This window comes from Lycium barbarum, chromosome 7 (genome assembly GCF_019175385.1).
Source record: "Lycium barbarum isolate Lr01 chromosome 7, ASM1917538v2, whole genome shotgun sequence".
Taxonomy (NCBI): Eukaryota; Viridiplantae; Streptophyta; class Magnoliopsida; order Solanales; family Solanaceae; genus Lycium; species Lycium barbarum.
The window spans coordinates 124,945,314-124,963,023 of record NC_083343.1 but is presented as its reverse complement, the minus strand read 5'-3'; the positions used below and the strand labels follow the sequence as shown (position 1 = coordinate 124,963,023).

The window sequence follows — 17,710 nt, the reverse complement described above, 5'->3', positions numbered from 1 at the left end:
TCCCTCTTTGGATTGCGGTGCAGAGGGGATAGTGGTTGTATTGGTTTACCAGCGACCTATATTTGCATGGATATGATCTTGTTGAAAAAAGAGAGTTGCGATCGAGATGTCTCAAAAGACAACTATGGACAATTCCACTCCAGCACTGTTGGTGTGGTGATGATCCAGAGACAATTTTGATTGACCTCTGTAATGGAAGTTTCTACTGATTGTTCATATAGGTGGGCCAGCACATCCAGTGGCAATCCTTGACGTTGTCAAAGAGAAAGATTCTTTAAATGTGTCTGTAGAGTCATTTCATACTTTACTATTAGATGATCCTTCTTTTCACCCCTATAGTGGGATGGTGATGCAAGTTTAACATAAATATATCCCAATTGGTGGTGATATGAAATTTCATTTTTGCTAGGTGGTCTCATTCACGCTTTGCCTCTTCTATTAACATAAGTTTATCTCAATTGTTGTGTTGATATGGTGCTTATCATGTATGAATCATCTAATTCTTATGATGCAAATTCCAGACATTGATATGTGTGTGTGTGTGTGTGTGGGGGGGGGGGGGGGGGGGGCAAAATGAATTAAACTGTTTTTTGCATAACACACTCAATAACTAGTAGAAACCTATGTCAAGTTGAAACAGAGAATTCAATCTCGTCTAAGTCCAGCACCAGAGTTTATAAAGATGTATCTGGATAAAGATGCACCTTAACACCACATAATAGGCTTTACAACTAAAAGAGCAGAGATGCTACTAACCGATCTTGAAGCCATTTTTTAAACCGTTTGCTAGTTGATCAGTAAAATAACTGCAATTGCTGTATTCCCAAGAAACAGGAAAGGAAGTGCAGAAAATCAAATAGAGAAGTTCCATAAAACAGAATATGCAGAGTGAAAGAACTGGGAGTGAGTGAGGAGGTGCAAGAGGTTGAAAGTGGTTAGGTTTAAGAAGAGGTAGAGGTAGACCGATGAACTCAGGAGAGATGCTTAGAAAGGACATAACCTCAGATAGGAGAGTATGGAGGTAAAGGACTAGTCGGTAGTCAAGCGATTTCTCTCTTTTATGTGGGAGAGCATGGTTCTAGTATAGAGCACTTTTGCCGCTCCCTCTTCCACTACCTATGTTATTACTATGATACTATCATATCTTAATCCTCTAGTCTGTCATTACTGTTGTTTCTTTTACTTTGGCTGCCTTTACTATTTTTGTTGTCAATACTTTTCTTTTCTTTGGTACTTCCATAGTAGCTTTCTACTCTGGTATTTTTCTAACCTGTTTCGAAAAGTGACTTTCTTGAGCTGAGGGTCAACCGGAAACAATCTCTCTACCCCACAAAGGTAGGAGATAAGGTCTGTGTACACTCCACCCTCCCCAAATCCCCTTGTGAGACACGCTGGGTATGTTGTTGTTGTTGTTGTTGTTGTTGTTGTTGTTAATGCAGCTACCACTAGAGCCATCATGGAAAGCACATCACTAGAATTATCAAAGTGAATTCAGAGCGACTCCAATATATGAATAATCGATGTAGACAAAGCAAGACGAATGAAATGAAGAAGATGTAGGCCACATGAAGTTCATCAGTTGTAAAATTCAAGAACCAATCTCTGCTTTCTATTCGTACGCCATTCTCCATAACAATGTGAATACAAGCTAAGACACCTGCCTAACAACTTACTGCTTTCTATTCATTAACCATTCTGTTGTTTCATTGTTTTAAAGAATAATGTAGTAACACAAACTAAACAGAATTCACTATCTTAAACTACCCAAGAAGGGAAAAAAAGAAGTTGAACTCTTACAAAAGTACGCAAGTTCAGCTAATCACTAGTATGTGCATTGGTAAATTGCATGATTGCAACTTATAGATACATTTTGACTTGCATTATTGTCAAGGAATCTGCTCTGTTTTGGCCCCTGTCAGTCCCACTGTCAGAAATCTCTACTAAATGCTCATACACACCATACTGAAGCGCCGCGAGCATAAGATTTGAATTGTGCGTGCTTAACCTATGAAGCACTGCCACTGAACATTCCGTGTTCTTTGGAGTGCCATCTCTGATCAGATTAACAAGTGTTTCAATGAAAGAAAGTTTTCCCATTTCTTGTCTTCCATCTGGATGTGCTGCAAGTAGTAACAATATAGACAGGGCCTCGTCAATCATCACTACGTTTTTCTTCTCCAGTAATTGAAACAACGGTGCTATGATCCCAGCTTCAGTCGCCAAATGCACGTTCTGATCACTAAAACACAGATTGAAGAGTGCAGTTATTGCATCCTTCTTACCTCTGATAGTCCCATTACTTAACAAATCTATTAACAGTGCTATGCCATTTAATGAACTTATAGCTTCTTTATTTTCATCCAGCATAGATAAGCTAAACAATGCAGCTGCAGAGTTCTCTTTCGCACCAATATTTCCATTCTGTAGTATCTCAATTATGGCTGGAATAAGTTCTTCTTTAGATATAAGCTTTTTATTTGTTTCGTCAATCGATAAGTTCAAAAGTGCCGTCACAGCATGTTCCTTAATTCTTGAATCTGGATAGGATAGTAGTTGCACAAGCGGTGGGATTCCTCCATGATTTACTATTAATGTCCTATTTTCTGGATTTTCTTTTGAAAGCATCTTGATCGCTTTCACAGCCTTTCTCTGCACTTCTAACTCATTAGAGGATAAATCTTGAATCAGGGACAAAAAATGTCCATCAATTTCAACAGAGGGGCTCTCGGGTTTTGGAGGTGCCTGCTTTATAGGAGTTGAAAATTGTTCTTCTCACACCATTGTTGGATCAAATTCTTCAGAACAAAGTTCGGGGCCAATAACAAGTGCTCCAAAAATTTCCCGGTTTTTGGACATGTTTGGCAATTGGAATCCAGCAACTGTTTTATGTTCTCTTTTTCATATGTCTACAATAGATGACAATATGGGGAAAAAATCAGTCATACGACTTGTCTGCTAATACACATGTCCAGTAATTTGGATCCATCCTACTGGTATGTACAATAATAAAAAATGATACAGTTTCTTATCATATCGTACTATTTTTTCTCCTTTTTTTAGAGGTATGGTAGCTTGAAGAGAAAAATCTCATCTTAGAAGTAGTGAACTCACCTGCCCGGTTGAGACAGTAACGGGATCCGTCATAATCTCTAACGTGATTGGACAGAAAAATTCATTTGGAATTGCCAACGAAGTGGATTTCTCGTGAGCTTTAGGCATCAATAGTTCAGTTTCTTCGAGCCCTGCAAACCGTCTGAATTTGTTTAGAAGACCTACAATTTTTTGCGTCTCTTCCGCATGGCGACCTTTTTTTTTTTTAACTACTTTTCTTACTGATATTGTTTCTGCCTTTAGATTGTCAATAGTACACAAACCTAGCTTGTGCCCTAGTCTGTCTATGCTAGCACTATCTGCATTCCTATCATTCTTTGTGGACAGTGCAACCATCAGATCCATGGCGAGTTCCATGTCTTGACTATCATTTCGCCTTACAGCTCTTCTAAATTGCACTCTCAGTAACTCCACCTGAAAACAGTAAATGATTGACATCATAAATCTATATTTAATCATTAGTTCTGGTACTCCAAAAGTATCAAAAAATGTTTAATTAGGTAAACCTTTTGGAACATTTGAGCACGTTATAGCCAGCCAGTCGATACAACAATCTCCCAGAATAGGCTAAAACAATTGACTCACTGAGAATGCAGCATTGCACTAGATTTTTCAATTCCTTGAAAGTATCAGACTCTAAGTTTAGTTTCCTTTATGCAAATAATTAGTATGCCAAACTAAAATTACAGCTCAACACTTGGGTGACAGACATCAGCATCAACTTGTAGCTTTCTTACCATACCAAGAAGATATCTATTTGATCGTAATAAATACAAGTATGCCTCAATCCCAAACTTAAGAAGTTGGGGTCGGAGGCTATATGAATCTCATTGGCCATGTCGCTCCATTTAAGCTCATCTCAGGCCAATATTACATCCTCACTGTGGTGCAATATTAGGCAAAATGCTTACCATTTTTTGGGGCAAAAAAAAAAAGGTGTTTGCAAAATCTAATCAGAGAGGCAAGACTCTGGTCTCCATATACACTCTTTTACAACAATACCTCAGTTGTGCTCCCCTTAGCTCAAGTATCTGTCAACAGAGGCGAATCCAGGATTTAAGCTACGTTTATGGTTTTAGCATTGCACTCATTGTATTTTTTAAGTTATAGGTTCATATTTACTAATTGGTGCAACTTTCATGGATTTTTATACATAAATTTATGCTCCGCCTTGAAAGTATTGGACACAGATGAACCTAGTACTAATACTCTGCATCTACTTCTGTCAATCAGCAACGCGAAAAATGAGTTATGGAATAAATTTTAGTACTGTATATATTAGGTACCTGTTCTTTCTGTTCATCTGAAATTCCCAATTCATCATAAGGCATGCCCTTCCAGAGCCTGACTTAATCTTTCATACACAGAATGGGATCTTCCCATTACTGCCTCACTTTCTATGGCCTGCATATATGTAAGTAAAATTTAAAATAATTAACCAACCCAAAGCCGGTAAGAACTTACCCGCACCCTATATTTTCTTTACACTAAACCGATATACTTTATCATGGTTAAATAATAAATGAGGTGAAAAATGTACATAAATCAACCATAATTAGGTGATAGAAGAGTATGCAGATGATACATGTCATATATACTACTCTCCCGTCCCAATTTATGTGTAATGTGATATAGTTTGACTAGGCGCAGAGTTTAAGAAACGGAAGACTATTGAAACTTGGTCTAAAACAAGTCATGGATATTTGTGTGGCCGTACAAGTTGAAGTTTCAAGTTAAATTATTTCTAAATATAGAAATGTATCATTCTTTTTGGAACAGATTAAAAAGGAAAGTGTATCACATAAACTGGAACAAAGGAGTATCATTTGATTTGGTGTAAACACTGGATGCAGACACCATAATATGAGTTGTAAACTTGTAATAATACAATGATGACATAATCAATTAATTATAAGAAAAGGGGTTAATTACCAAGTAAATTTTGCTACCACAATGGCAAGTTTTTAACAATTTCTTGGCAGAAGAAAATGTTTTTTTCAATTTCATCAAACATTCGATGCCTGATTCGGGGATTTGTCCTTCGAAATCTCTAATTTCATCGAAAAGAGGTAACAAAAGCTTTAATCTTTCAACAAGTTTATGACATTCCTCTCTTTGTGATCTCCTATACTCTTCATAAGATCCAACGGTATGAATAACACCGATAAGTTCGCGAACCAATTCTTGTTTATCTTGTGGGCTTGTTTGGCAACTTGATCCGAATTCTTCCTCCACTGTTACCCCTTCTTCAAGCTCGGGATCCCGACCCATCGCCATTTTTATGCGTCCGAAACAAATTCCCTAGAAAAATTATAAATTGATAGAGTGTTGTCTGTTTGAAAGTTGAAAAAATGAAACCAAAACCCTAACCTAATCTTTTTAAGAAAAAGTTAAGGCTTTGATTTCTATTATAGTCAATCAATGCTCTATTTTGGGAAAGAATAAAGTTGGGATGGTTATATTTGGTTCAAAGTTGGAGGAGAAGATGACACTAAACATTTTTTGCGGGGATTTTGAAAGTTCGTTATGTTCGGTAGTCCCCAAAGCGCGCTCTTATTTTGTACTTCGAAGGGATAAAGATAATAATCTCATGAGATTATTTTATCCTGTGTAATAAATATTATTTTAGTTCAGAATTATTTTATCTCACCATTTTAGTATAAACAGTGAGATAAGTTATTCCATATAGAAGGTAGGGTAAAATAATCTTATTGGATATCCCTGTCTATCCCATCCAACCAACCAAACGATAAAGTATTGACGGGCGAGAATTCAAGATTTTAATTCTATGGGTTCCGACATAAAAAATTTCAATAATTTATACTCTTTTAATGAATTTTAATTTAAGTTAAAATTACTAAATTCGAATGCATCCATAACTTAGTACACCAAATCCGCCCCCAGGTGTGGTGTATGTTGAGCAAGTGTGGCTTTGGCTTGTTATAAAATGTAGAGTAGAACGAACTACGATAGATTATTACTTAACTCAACCTCATAGTAAAGAAAAATAACGAGTGCAATGGTATTTTTGCCAAAAAAAAAAAAAAACTAATAATATTGGACAACCCCAAGACACCTATAATAATTGCCATAACATAGACCACAAATAATACATAGGTGGACACTGGACAGTAATAAAGAAAATTTGTTACCCATTGGTATACATATAATGAATTGCATCAGCCTTCTTTAGCGTCTTTCATATATGTGTTTTAGTCCCGATTACTCACATGAGTATAGAATCTATGCTTGAGCGTCCTATTGGACGCTTTATTGGACGCTTTACGGGATAGGTGAGAAATCACTCTACATCTTCTTCTGTTTTTGGGTTATGATTTTGTCGAGCCAACTAGCATTCTTTCTCACTATGTATTTTCCGAACAAAAAAGATCACATACTACTAAATGAAATTCGCTCTTCAAGAAATCACTAATGAAATCTAGATGAACATGATATATATATGCATATTTTTGTTAAAATTTATGTGATAATAAAACTAATTTAACATACGTACATTATTATTAAATCATAAAATGTCAAACTTGTTAATACGCTGAAGTTTGTTCAAGTGTTTGACAACTTGTATTATACATGCGCAGAGTGGTGCTCTGCTCGCACTAGTTCTTCTCATTATGTGATTGATCATTGCAATTTTCTCTAGCTTAATTTGTTAAATTATATATAGTAAGATGGAAAAGGTAACAAGCTGAATATTGGTAAGAGTTCCTAGTATTGCAAGTTTACATGTGATTACTAGATATTATATCTATTAAAACAGTAAAATTATATAATTATTTTATGTCATGTTAAATAACTAAACTCTGATCATTATAAGAATATTTGTTTATTATCAGTTTTTATACTTTTATCCAAAACATGTAACTACTTATTTTTAAATCAGTTTTAATATGAACCTAAAAGCGTTTTCCAACACTTCATGCTTATCATCTATTTTTTGTCACGATAGGCTAATTACAGTCACAAAATTATTTTGCCACAACACTTCATGCTTACCATTGTCACAACCCAACTAGGGGCCGCGACGGGTACCCGATACTTGTACCGATCACCCCTTATCTCGTATCGTACTTTTACAACTAGGTGGGCCGTATAGACTATACCGTATCTTTTTTTTCTTTTTTTTTTTCTGTTACTTAACGCTAACATTAATAGCATAATTGTAAACATGGACTAATAAACTTTGCTAGCACCTTATACAACGACGAGGACAACAAACGTACAAAACATCTGACTGTACATATCTGTCTACGAGCCTCTAAACAAAGTACATCCACATATACAAGAAGGGTCGGGTTCTACCGTGCCCGAATATATGCACAAAAGTAGTACCAAGAAACTGAGGCTCCGGAACAACTGGAGCGCTGCCACAGTACTGCTGATGGAGCTCCTAGGAGTCAAATCTATCTACCTGCTGACCTGCGCGGCATGAAACGCAACGTCCACAAGAAGGGACGTCAGTACGAGTAATGTACCGAGTATGTAAGGCATGAATAATAACATACGGCAAATATAGAACAGGGATAATGACATAAAAGAGATATAGCGCATGTCATGAGGTAGAAACATAACCTGTACATATAAGTGCACGTTGGCGGATACCATGCATGTTTAGCGCTGCGGAACGTGCAGCCCGATCCATGTGTGCATATACTATAACATATTGCTGCGGCACGTGCAGCCCAATCCATATACATATAATACTTTGCTTTTTTGGAAAACATTTCTTTTCATATATATATAACATAGATCATATCATATTGCCGAGGCGTCGGCTCCGGTCCATTTAACCATATATCCCGCGTCCGGGCATCCCGCGTTCGGGACGATATCATGTACCATACTCCAACTGATCAGGTGGCTATGCGTCTATAGCGCCTTACCTTTCCCCATCTTCCCCATATACATTTACATATACTTATAACATGTATACAGCATGCATGAGAGTCCAAGGAAACCATGTTCGCGTCGGAGTGACGTAAGGTCGGTAGCCCCCGATTACATTATGGAATAATCATGATCGTCATGTCTCACCTTGAAGGAACTAATATTATAAGGCGAGACTACTAATGGAGAGTAATATCATGAGAAAACATAAAACAGGATCATAAGGTGTCGTTTCGTATACTTTGGAATCTTTAAAAATAGTCATCATTCATGAATAGAGTTGAGAATTCAAGAAATAGCTCAACGTTCTCATGTCGACACTGAAATCATGAACTTGGAACCTTTAATCATGGAATCATCATTGTCATATTCTTCATATAAACATTTTCTTCCTTGACATCATCCATGTCATTGTAGAACATATTCATCGTAATCGTCATAGAAATATTCTCATTAGAATAATTACGACACTTGTGAAGGCTTTAGTGTAATCCGATTTCATTTAACAAGTTGTAGATGTTAGATGCAATTGTTTCAATAAGATAGGAAAAACTTAATTCAATTCTATTGAATGAAAAAGGGTCAATTTCAATCTCGGATTTCTAGGAATAGGATCGTCCCCGAGGCTCGTATTCAAACTTAGTATGTTTAAGACATGCCAAAGAAGGAAGGGTGAATCCTTACATACCTTTTTCCGCTCCTTATGCTATTCCAAATTCAAGTTCCAAATCCTCCAAAATCTACAAATTGGTCACATTTACCAAACCTTAATTAGAGCATTTAGAAGTGGAATCTTAAAGTAACACTTGTCTACCGAAATTTCGGCAGCACTTCCCCTGTAAATACACCATCCCCAAAATCTAATTTGGCCAATTTCAATCAACAACAATCCGGGAATTCAACCCGGCCAAACTATCAACATAATGTCAACAACCATTCTAACAATTTCCATATTCAATCCAAGATACATTCTAACAACTCAATCAATATACTACTTCCTTCAAGACCTTTCAACCCCAATAAAAACAATAACAACTTAATAATTTACGCACTAACAACATCATATTCCATACACGCAAGAACATCATATTCAATTTATATAATCTCCCAAAACAAGCCTCCAACTACTAAACTTCACTAAGCTCATTAAGCTTTTATTTGCAACAAAAAAATCCACAACACAACAACCAAAATACTAAATAAACTTGCTCACCATTCCTTCATGATTCACCAAATATACACGGCTATACATATAATATACAACTCACGGCCAACATCATGCACACATGGCTACAACTTCACTAAAATCATCCAACTTCCATTATTAACATAACACCCACAACAATAACAACTCAATACTAGATAAAATAATTAAAACATGATTTCTACACACACACATACATGCACGGCCACACCCCTATATTCATATTCCTCATGAATTTCATCCATTTTTTGTACACTACAACATGCACCAATATCCATAACATATAAAGAAAGAATTAAACCTTACCTTCTTCCTTACTTCTTCACTTGGATAGAACTCACAACTTGCAAGAATATGGGTTTTTCTTGCTCCAAAGACCACTTCACTTTGCTAGGAACCCTTCAATTAGTAGAAAATGATTTTTAAAGAAATTTTTTTTCCAAGTTTCTTGTGGAACTTGCTCTTGGCCGAATGGCCTTGAAAATTTCTCCTTTTTCTCTTGTTCTTTGTTTTCTTGAAAAGTCTAGAAAGTCCCATGGAAAAGATGACTAAGTCATCTTTTATTTGGTCTCTTAAACTTCTAGTTGGGCCTAAGCCCACTCCAATTGGATGACTCAAATGGCCCATTTTAATTCCCAAGTCCATATATGCATTTGGGTCTTACAACTCATGAAGGATTTTTATTTTTTTCAAATTCCAAATTTACCCTTAGTCTCTCTCCATATTTCCATGAGTCATATCGCGAATTTCCCTTTTTGCCCCTAGCCTTCCTTAACGTTTCCACTTCAAAATTCTTCATAAGCAACTTGTATGCCAAACAAAATGAAAATAAGGCCTTACTTGTTATCTTCCCGCAGTTATCTTGAATCATCTGATTGCACAAAAATGCGGGATATAACAACCATCTAATCAGCTAATCCAAATAGGCTAATAGTCACAATTTTTTTTTTTTTGTCACGTTAAAGTAACTAAATCTTGCCTACCATAACAGTAAAGTCACAAGACTTTTTTTTGGTCATATTAAAGTAATTGTATTTTACTTACTATGACCGTGGAATCAATAAAATAGAAACACCGTATATAAAACAAATTAACATACTGAAAAGGTAGAAACTACTCACATTGGAACAATGTCATTATACCCTTTAAATAAAATAAAAAAGATTTTGACGAGAGATTGCCTGGTCTGTGGTGTACGCCATCTGCAGTTATGCAAAAAAATTCATTTGGGTTCGCAAGTCCCCAATATTATCGGCTGTATTTTATATAAAATTCTGTTTATTCCATTGAAGACCGTAATCAAACTGTATTTTTCTTTAATTAAAAAGAACAGATAAAATTACTGATAGACGTTGTTCCTTACATGGCCTTCTGTGCTGATACATTTGTTACAATTAACTCCCACTATTGGCAACAAGGTACTTTTGTACAATCTAAAATAAGTAATCCCTTCCTCCTAATTTATATTACGATATTTGAGTGAACACTCAATTAAATAAAGAAATACTTTTGAAGCATGATCTAAAATAAGTTATAGATATTTATGTAGCTGTAAGTTAACTAACTGACAGTAAAATGAGAAATTAAATTAAATTATTTCAAAATAGGAAAATAACTTTTTTAAAATCTAAAAAGGAAAGCATATCAAATAAATACCTAAGATATGAACCTATGTCAAGGGCACTCACAATATATATATATATATATATATATATATATATATATATATATATATATATATATATATATATATATATATATATATGTGTGTGTGTGTGTGTGTGTGTGTGTATCTTTTTTTTTAAAATTGTTTTTATTACATAGGGGGTAGGGAAAGGGGATATGGGGAGGGGATTACAATGTGGGGATTCGAACCCTCACCAACAAAGTGAAAGTTCAGGTAGCAAACCAACTAAGCTACTAGATTCCTACTGTGTTTACCCTTAGTGTAATTTTCCGAAGTAGTGAATTCAATTGAACTTAACATTATAGATAGCTCCGCCATTGGTGTCATTATCTCGTACTTTAGAAAGTAATGAAGTATGGAGTACATATATCTAACTTAAATTGAGATTGCTCTTTTCTAATCATAAACACACAGCAAATCGATGGCAATATTTTGTAAATGCTACTTAGCAAGTTAGTAATGTCATATAAGTCATTTTTCATTTCGCGATGATTGAATTTTGTTAATAACTAACACCCCTAGAGAAAACAATAGTAATTCATAGTCTTCAAAAAAAAAAAAAAAAGAGAGAGAGAGATATTTTGCCTAAAGAAGCGTGAAATCACAGTTGTAAATGGTAATCTGTGTACAAACATTATTGTTGGAAAGATCTCGAGACTGATTTTTTTAAATTTTTTTTAAGTAAAAAAGCCAAGCCAGCACATCATTAAAAAGACCTTTAATATGAAATTTTTTGAATGGGAACATACACGACTTTTCAACTTACCCCATAATAAATCTACTAGCCGTTAGTTTCAAAAATATGAAGGAAAAAAACAAAAAATACAATACCTATTTTCCCTTTCTGATTTTCTCAATCTTCAATGACTTACAAAAACAACCCATTAAATACTCTGTAGATAAAGAAAGAGAGGTACTTTTTTTTTCAAGATTTTTCTTGTCTTTTTTAATCATTTTGGGTGTTATTTTTGCAAAAGATTGGATCTTTTTGACAATCAGTGTAAAGGGTTCTTGATTTTGCAGGTTTTATGATTTGGGGTTTTTTTTCTTTAGCTTGATTCTTGATTGTCTCTTTAAAAAATAAAATTTTGGGTGTTTAATATGGTTTATTTTTGTCTTTTTGAAAATCATTTGGGGGCTATTTTTGCAAAAAGATTGGATCTTTTTTAGAATCTGTGTTAAGGGTTCTTGATTTTGCAGGTTTTATGATTTGGGGTTTTTTTGTTAGCTTGATTCTTGATTGTTTCTTTAAAGATTGACCCTTTTTTAAGAAAATAAAATTTTGTGTGTTTAATATGGTTTGTTGTTCAATCTTTAATCAGGTACAAGATGATTGGATCAGATGAAAATTGTCAAGGTGTTATCAAGCCTTCAAATCTTCAAGGTAAATTTTGAATAGATAAAATCATATATAGTCTATTGCATTTGATTTAGATTAAGGTATATTAAAACCCCAAATTTATGAGATGGAAAATAATCTATGGTTTTGTTATTAGGGGTAATGGGGAATAATAGAAGGGCTCTAAGCACAATAAATGGGAATATAGTTGAAGCTCCATCATACCCTTGTAAGATACACAAGAAAAATGGCATCATTGAGTAAGAAATGATTAAAGTCTTTAATCTTTTGAGTTCCAAGATATATTTTTTTCACTCAATTTCATTAACCATTTTGATCTTTCCAATTCTTTTATAGCAAGAATGCTGATAGTGCTAAGAATCCTCCTCCCATCCCATGTCATCGACCAATCACGAGGTCTGATTCTAATTCTTGGTTGAGATAGTTCTTAGTGTTTAATACTTTTATCATCTAGTCTATTTTTTTTTTTTTGTTTTTAATAGTATGGGGGATTCTTGCTGCTTCAGGAAGTATGCTGCACAAATGGCTAGCAAGCAACAACAACCAACCGTCGAGGTACATTTTTCAAAAAAGTGCCTTGTTGAGTGTTTTTTTTTTTTAGCGAACTTATACCACTAGAAAGTGTATCTAGCGCGGCCTTGTTGAGTTTTATTCTATTGGAGATGTTTATGGTGTTGTGTTTCATAGGTATCAAAGCCACCGGTCCAAAGAGCACCTAATAGAAACGAATCAGAAGGTCGAATCATTATTGATGTAGAAGATTATAAGGCCAAAAGTGACTATGCTGTGCCAATGTTTGTGCAACACACGGAAGCAATGATGGAGGAAATTGATCGGATGGTATAATTGATTTGATCTGTACTTCTTTCATTCCGGATGATCTAGACTGCACTTTATTTTGTGTTTTTGCGTAGGATGATGAGATAGAGATGGAAGATTTAGAAGAGACGTTAGTTGCAGACATAGATAGCGCTGATAAAAAGAACACACTTGCAGTTGTGGAGTACATTGACGATATTCATGCTTACTACAAGAAAGCTGAGGTGAGAAATTATTTCCACTCTCCCCACACGTTTTATAAGAGCTCAATTGATTTTCTTAACGTATATGGATAGGGACTTGCTATATAAGTTATTATATAGGCTTCTCTATCTGACGCACCGCTATTGAGATGATTGATTCTTATTAATATGTTGTATCATTTACAAAAAATGGGATTATCTTTAAATATAAAACTGACTGAACTATTGTGAAACAAAAAGCTGATCATGAGATGTGGCTAAATTTTTCACTTGAGTAAACTATGCTAAGCCTTGAATGGGGACTAAACTATGCTAAGCCTTGAATGGGGACCTACTTTAGTTAACTTTCTCCGTGAGGATGTTACTTTTACAAGTATTTCCTTTTTTATTTATAGCCGATCCCAACTTGAATTGGACCGAGGATGTTATTTTTATAAGTATGTCCTTTTTTTATAATTGTCTTTTACTTGTTCAATAAATAAAATGAGCTTAAATGAAGAAGTGGGGATTCATATAGCTGACCCCAACTTGATGATTGGGAATGAGGCTTAGTTGTTGTTGTTGCCGTCGTCGTCGTCGTCTTGTACTTGTTCAAGTTCTCTCTGTGTCTTTCTCTACACCCAAAGAATGACTGAATTATATAAAACATGTATACCTGACTGAGGGAGTCACTTTTATGAATTCCTTTCTTATTTCAGGGTTCTGGCTGTGCCCCTCCAAACTATATGGAACAACAATTTGATATTAATGAGAGGATGAGAGCTATTCTCATTGACTGGCTGATTGAGGTATAATAAAAACTATGGCCCACCGCCTCTCCGAATTCCATGAAGCAACCAACACAATGATTTGCAGCCTCACTAATAATATCCTATCAAATCTGTAGGTACATTACAAGTTTGTACTGATGGAGGAAACTTTGTACTTGACCGTAAATCTTATCGATAGATTCTTGGCAGTCCAACAAGTGGTTAGGAAAAAACTCCAGCTTGTTGGAGTAACGGCTTTGCTTCTCGCCTGCAAGTATGAAGAAGTTTTAGTTCCTGTCGTTGATGATCTCATTTTGATCTCTGATAAGGCTTACACCAGAAAAGAAGTGCTTGATATGGTAAATTTTAGTGCTTTCTTAGTTTTTGGCCCGCCGCCCAAAATTAATTACTGGCATAGCCGAAATATACAAAATCTATACACTAATTATGTATATTATATGTATTATTTTCGTATACTGTATATATATTGTACGTATACTTATACTTGATATACAAAATCTACATTTGCTGGCTATTTTATAAATTAGATCATCAAAAGGCATTGGATCTCCAAATTTTATGCTTTACCTGAAATTTAAGTTTCAGCCCCTCTAATTTAACTAAAATTTCATGATGTCATTGCCAAAGTTTTTCCAGCTGACCATATAACTTTGATTGATTACTTTCTGCAGGAGAAGTTGATGATCAATACCTTACAGTTCAACCTATCAGTGCCTACAGCAAATGTGTTTATGAAGCGATTTCTTAAAGCTGCTCAGTCTGATAAGAAGGTTACTGGAAATTTATTAAATAAATGAATATAGTACTAGAGTATTGCTTAGAGAAATGACTAAGTACTGACAATTTTTGGTTACTCTTGGATCAGGTGGAGCTCTTGTCTTTCTTCATGACCGAACTATGCCTCGTTGAGTATGAAACTCTTAGGTTCCCTCCTTCAATGCTAGCAGCTGCTGCAATATTTACTGCACAATGTACTGTACTAGGTGTGGCTAATGAGTGGAGTAAAACTTGCGAGAAATATAGCAACTATACTCGAGATCAGCTCTTGTAAGTACCTATTTTACTTTCTTTGCAAAGATGATCTATTTTTCTGGAATGCACGAAGAGACAGCTCAGAGTGTTGTGGTTCCTTCTTCTTTATTTTTTTTTTTTTTTTTTTTTTTTTAAATTTAAACAGGGAGTGCTCGAAACTGATGGTTTCTTTCCATCAGAAGGCTGCAACTGGGAGGCTTACTGGCGTGCACAGAAAGTATAGCATCTCTAAATATGGCTTTGTTGCAAAATTCCCACCTGCTTCTTTTCTTTTAGAAGCTTTTACCACATGATGTTGAATGTTGTTGGAGTGGAGAGCAACTCTAAGCAACATAAGTTGCCTCTGGCCAGTGGTATTAGATTTTCGCTTTCAGTGGAGATGTGATGTGTTTTTGTTTGATTATATGGTTCTATGTACCAAGATCCAAGTACTTCTATAAATTGTTGATACTATTTTGTGAATCTAACAGTTGTATCCTATATGGTTCTATGTACCAAGATCCAAGTACTTCTATAAATTGTTGATACTATTTTGTGAATCTAACAGTTGTATCCTTGTCTCTGCTATTTGTGCTGATAATCACTTGGCAAATCCTTTTGTTTGTATAATAATCACTGTAGTGAACCATGGTTCAGAAGAAAAGTCTTTCCTGTTTTCTTCACATGCATAGATATGCTATGAAAAAGTTGTCTTGTGAATCTAACAGTTGTATCCTATATGGTTCTATGTACCAAGATCCAAGTACTTCTATAAATTGTTGATACTATTTTGTGAATCTAACAGTTGTATCCTTGTCTCTGCTATTTGTGCTAATAATCACTTGGCAAATTCTTTTGTTTGTATAATAATCACTGTAGTGAACCATGGTTCAGAAGAAAAGTCTTTCCTGTTTTCTTCACATGCATAGATATGCTATGAAAAAGTTGTCTTGGGGACGCCGAAGGATATGGCCTCGTAATGGTTGAAACCACGAAGTTTCAAGTTCAAAACCTAGTAAATGCAAAAAATGCTAGGCGATTTCTTCTCATCTGTCCAAGTTTTGTGGACAAATTTACCCGGTACTTGTGCTGGTTGGAGGTATTAGGTACCTGTGGAATTAGTCAAGATGCGCACAAGCTAGCCTGGACAACCACGGTCATAAAAAATAAAGTTCTCTTGGGGGGAGCTGAATATCCTAACCAACTATAATGTCTCTTGACCCCTCTATGAAGTTAATTATGGTAACTGAAGAAAGCCAAGTTAATGAGGTCATTGTTGACTTCGGATGAAGAAGATATGACATGTTTAGCAAGTAACAAAAAGTCCTTTGAGCTTTTGCTTACTTAGATCCCAGCTCTTGTATAGTTCATTGCCCCCTATACCTAGATATTGGTGGCCCAACTAGATGAATTCAAATCTCTGTATTGGTGTCTCTCCCTTGTAATTGTCGCTCGTTTAAATCACGCAAGCTTTCATTGTTCTTTCCTGAACATTGTTTCCTTGACATTGGCCCGCAACTCTAAAGGTACGATATTGACTGCCTACCCTAGCATATTGAGTGCAATCTAGCAGGCATCCGATTGGCCTGAAAGTGAACCACTCTTTTGTAACAAGCAAGCTACCATTCAATTCTCTTGTAGAGACTATTTCCTTGACATTGGCCCGCAGCTCTAAAGGTATGATACATGCAACCTCGCTTACAGACTAAGTGCAATCTAGTGGGCACCCGATTGACTCAAAGTGACCACGAACATCAAATAGTTTTGTGTTATGTCGCCTTTCCAAGACATTTCAGGAATGCACCACGTTACAGTCAGCTACTTCATAAATTTGCAGTGAGATCTTGAATTTGTTAGAAAATTGACTTCAAGTGACGAAAACAATTGGTGATGAGGTTTCAATAGTTTAATCAATCACATGTCCAATCTACAAATTATAATGAATTAGTTAGAAAATGACTTCAACTGGAAAACTATAGCTGATGAGCTTTCAATAATTTAATCACAGATCCAATCTACAAATTACAATACAACAGTCCTCTTCTATTTAAATATTTTATTCATATTGATCCATAAAAATTGACAAGGCTGATTTAACAATACATAGATGAAGATTAATATTGATTCACAAACTCGTGTACTTTAAAACAATCGCCCACTACACAAATAGAGACTAAAATTATTATTTGGTCTCTCTAATTTGAATTTGGATATCAAAACAACTTTTCTAGAGACTAGAGCCTGTTTGGATGGGCTTAAAAAAAGCAGCTTATAAGCTAGAAACAGTATAAACTAGAAACAACTTATAAGCCAAACGGGTCCAATTAATTTTTTGAGCTTATTTTAAGCACAAAATGACTTTAAGCTGGTCAGTCAAACACTCAAAAAAACTGAAAACAGCTTATAGACAACTTATAAGCTAATCCAAACGGGCTCTAGATTTATCATTTATTATAAGTTATCAATTAATGCTCATATTAAATAGAATTACTGCAAGTAAATAATTTCTTACACAGTTAATGCACATAAACTCAAGTTAGTTAATTGTCCACAATTATATTTTACCATTTCTTTTGGGAAAGTTAAATGGGATTATTTTTTTCTGGTCAAAGGGGTAAGATTCCATAGTACAAATCACAA

The 17,710-nt window shown here is 35.1% G+C and overlaps 1 protein-coding gene and 1 pseudogene across 8 annotated transcripts; one reads left to right on the top strand and one right to left on the bottom strand.

The window, feature by feature from the left end:
* Nucleotides 1–1,606: 1,606 nt before the first annotated feature.
* On the bottom strand, nucleotides 1,607–5,612 carry LOC132602581 (U-box domain-containing protein 15-like; annotated as a pseudogene).
* A 5,958-nt stretch (nucleotides 5,613–11,570) lies between these two features.
* Nucleotides 11,571–15,635, top strand: LOC132604185 (G2/mitotic-specific cyclin-2-like). Of its 8 annotated transcripts, none has more exons than XM_060317556.1 (12): nucleotides 11,577–11,820; nucleotides 12,230–12,291; nucleotides 12,404–12,506; nucleotides 12,604–12,663; nucleotides 12,750–12,822; nucleotides 12,955–13,107; nucleotides 13,182–13,310; nucleotides 13,988–14,077; nucleotides 14,176–14,397; nucleotides 14,731–14,829; nucleotides 14,925–15,106; nucleotides 15,237–15,635. In XM_060317556.1, the coding sequence occupies exons 2-12, from the start codon at nucleotides 12,237–12,239 to the stop codon at nucleotides 15,382–15,384; spliced, it is 1,314 nt and encodes a 437-aa protein (XP_060173539.1). In that variant the 5' UTR covers nucleotides 11,577–11,820; nucleotides 12,230–12,236; the 3' UTR covers nucleotides 15,385–15,635. The 8 variants fall into 8 exon arrangements, with proteins under 8 accessions (XP_060173543.1, XP_060173539.1, XP_060173542.1 ...); XM_060317559.1 differs by having other exon boundaries at nucleotides 11,579–11,820; nucleotides 12,774–12,822; XM_060317557.1 differs by lacking the exon at nucleotides 11,577–11,820 and adding an exon at nucleotides 11,848–11,930.
* Nucleotides 15,636–17,710: the final 2,075 nt, after the last annotated feature.

Excerpts from the sequence above, each read along its gene's own strand:
- LOC132604185 (XM_060317556.1), top strand. The coding sequence starts at position 12,237 with ATGATTGGATCAGATGAAAATTGTCAAGGTGTTATCAAGCCTTCAAAT. Across the intron at positions 12,292-12,403 it reads CAAGCCTTCAAATCTTCAAG|GGGTAATGGGGAATAATAGA; the intron begins GTAAATTTTGAA and ends TTTTGTTATTAG. Across the intron at positions 14,078-14,175 it reads TCATTGACTGGCTGATTGAG|GTACATTACAAGTTTGTACT; the intron begins GTATAATAAAAA and ends TCAAATCTGTAG.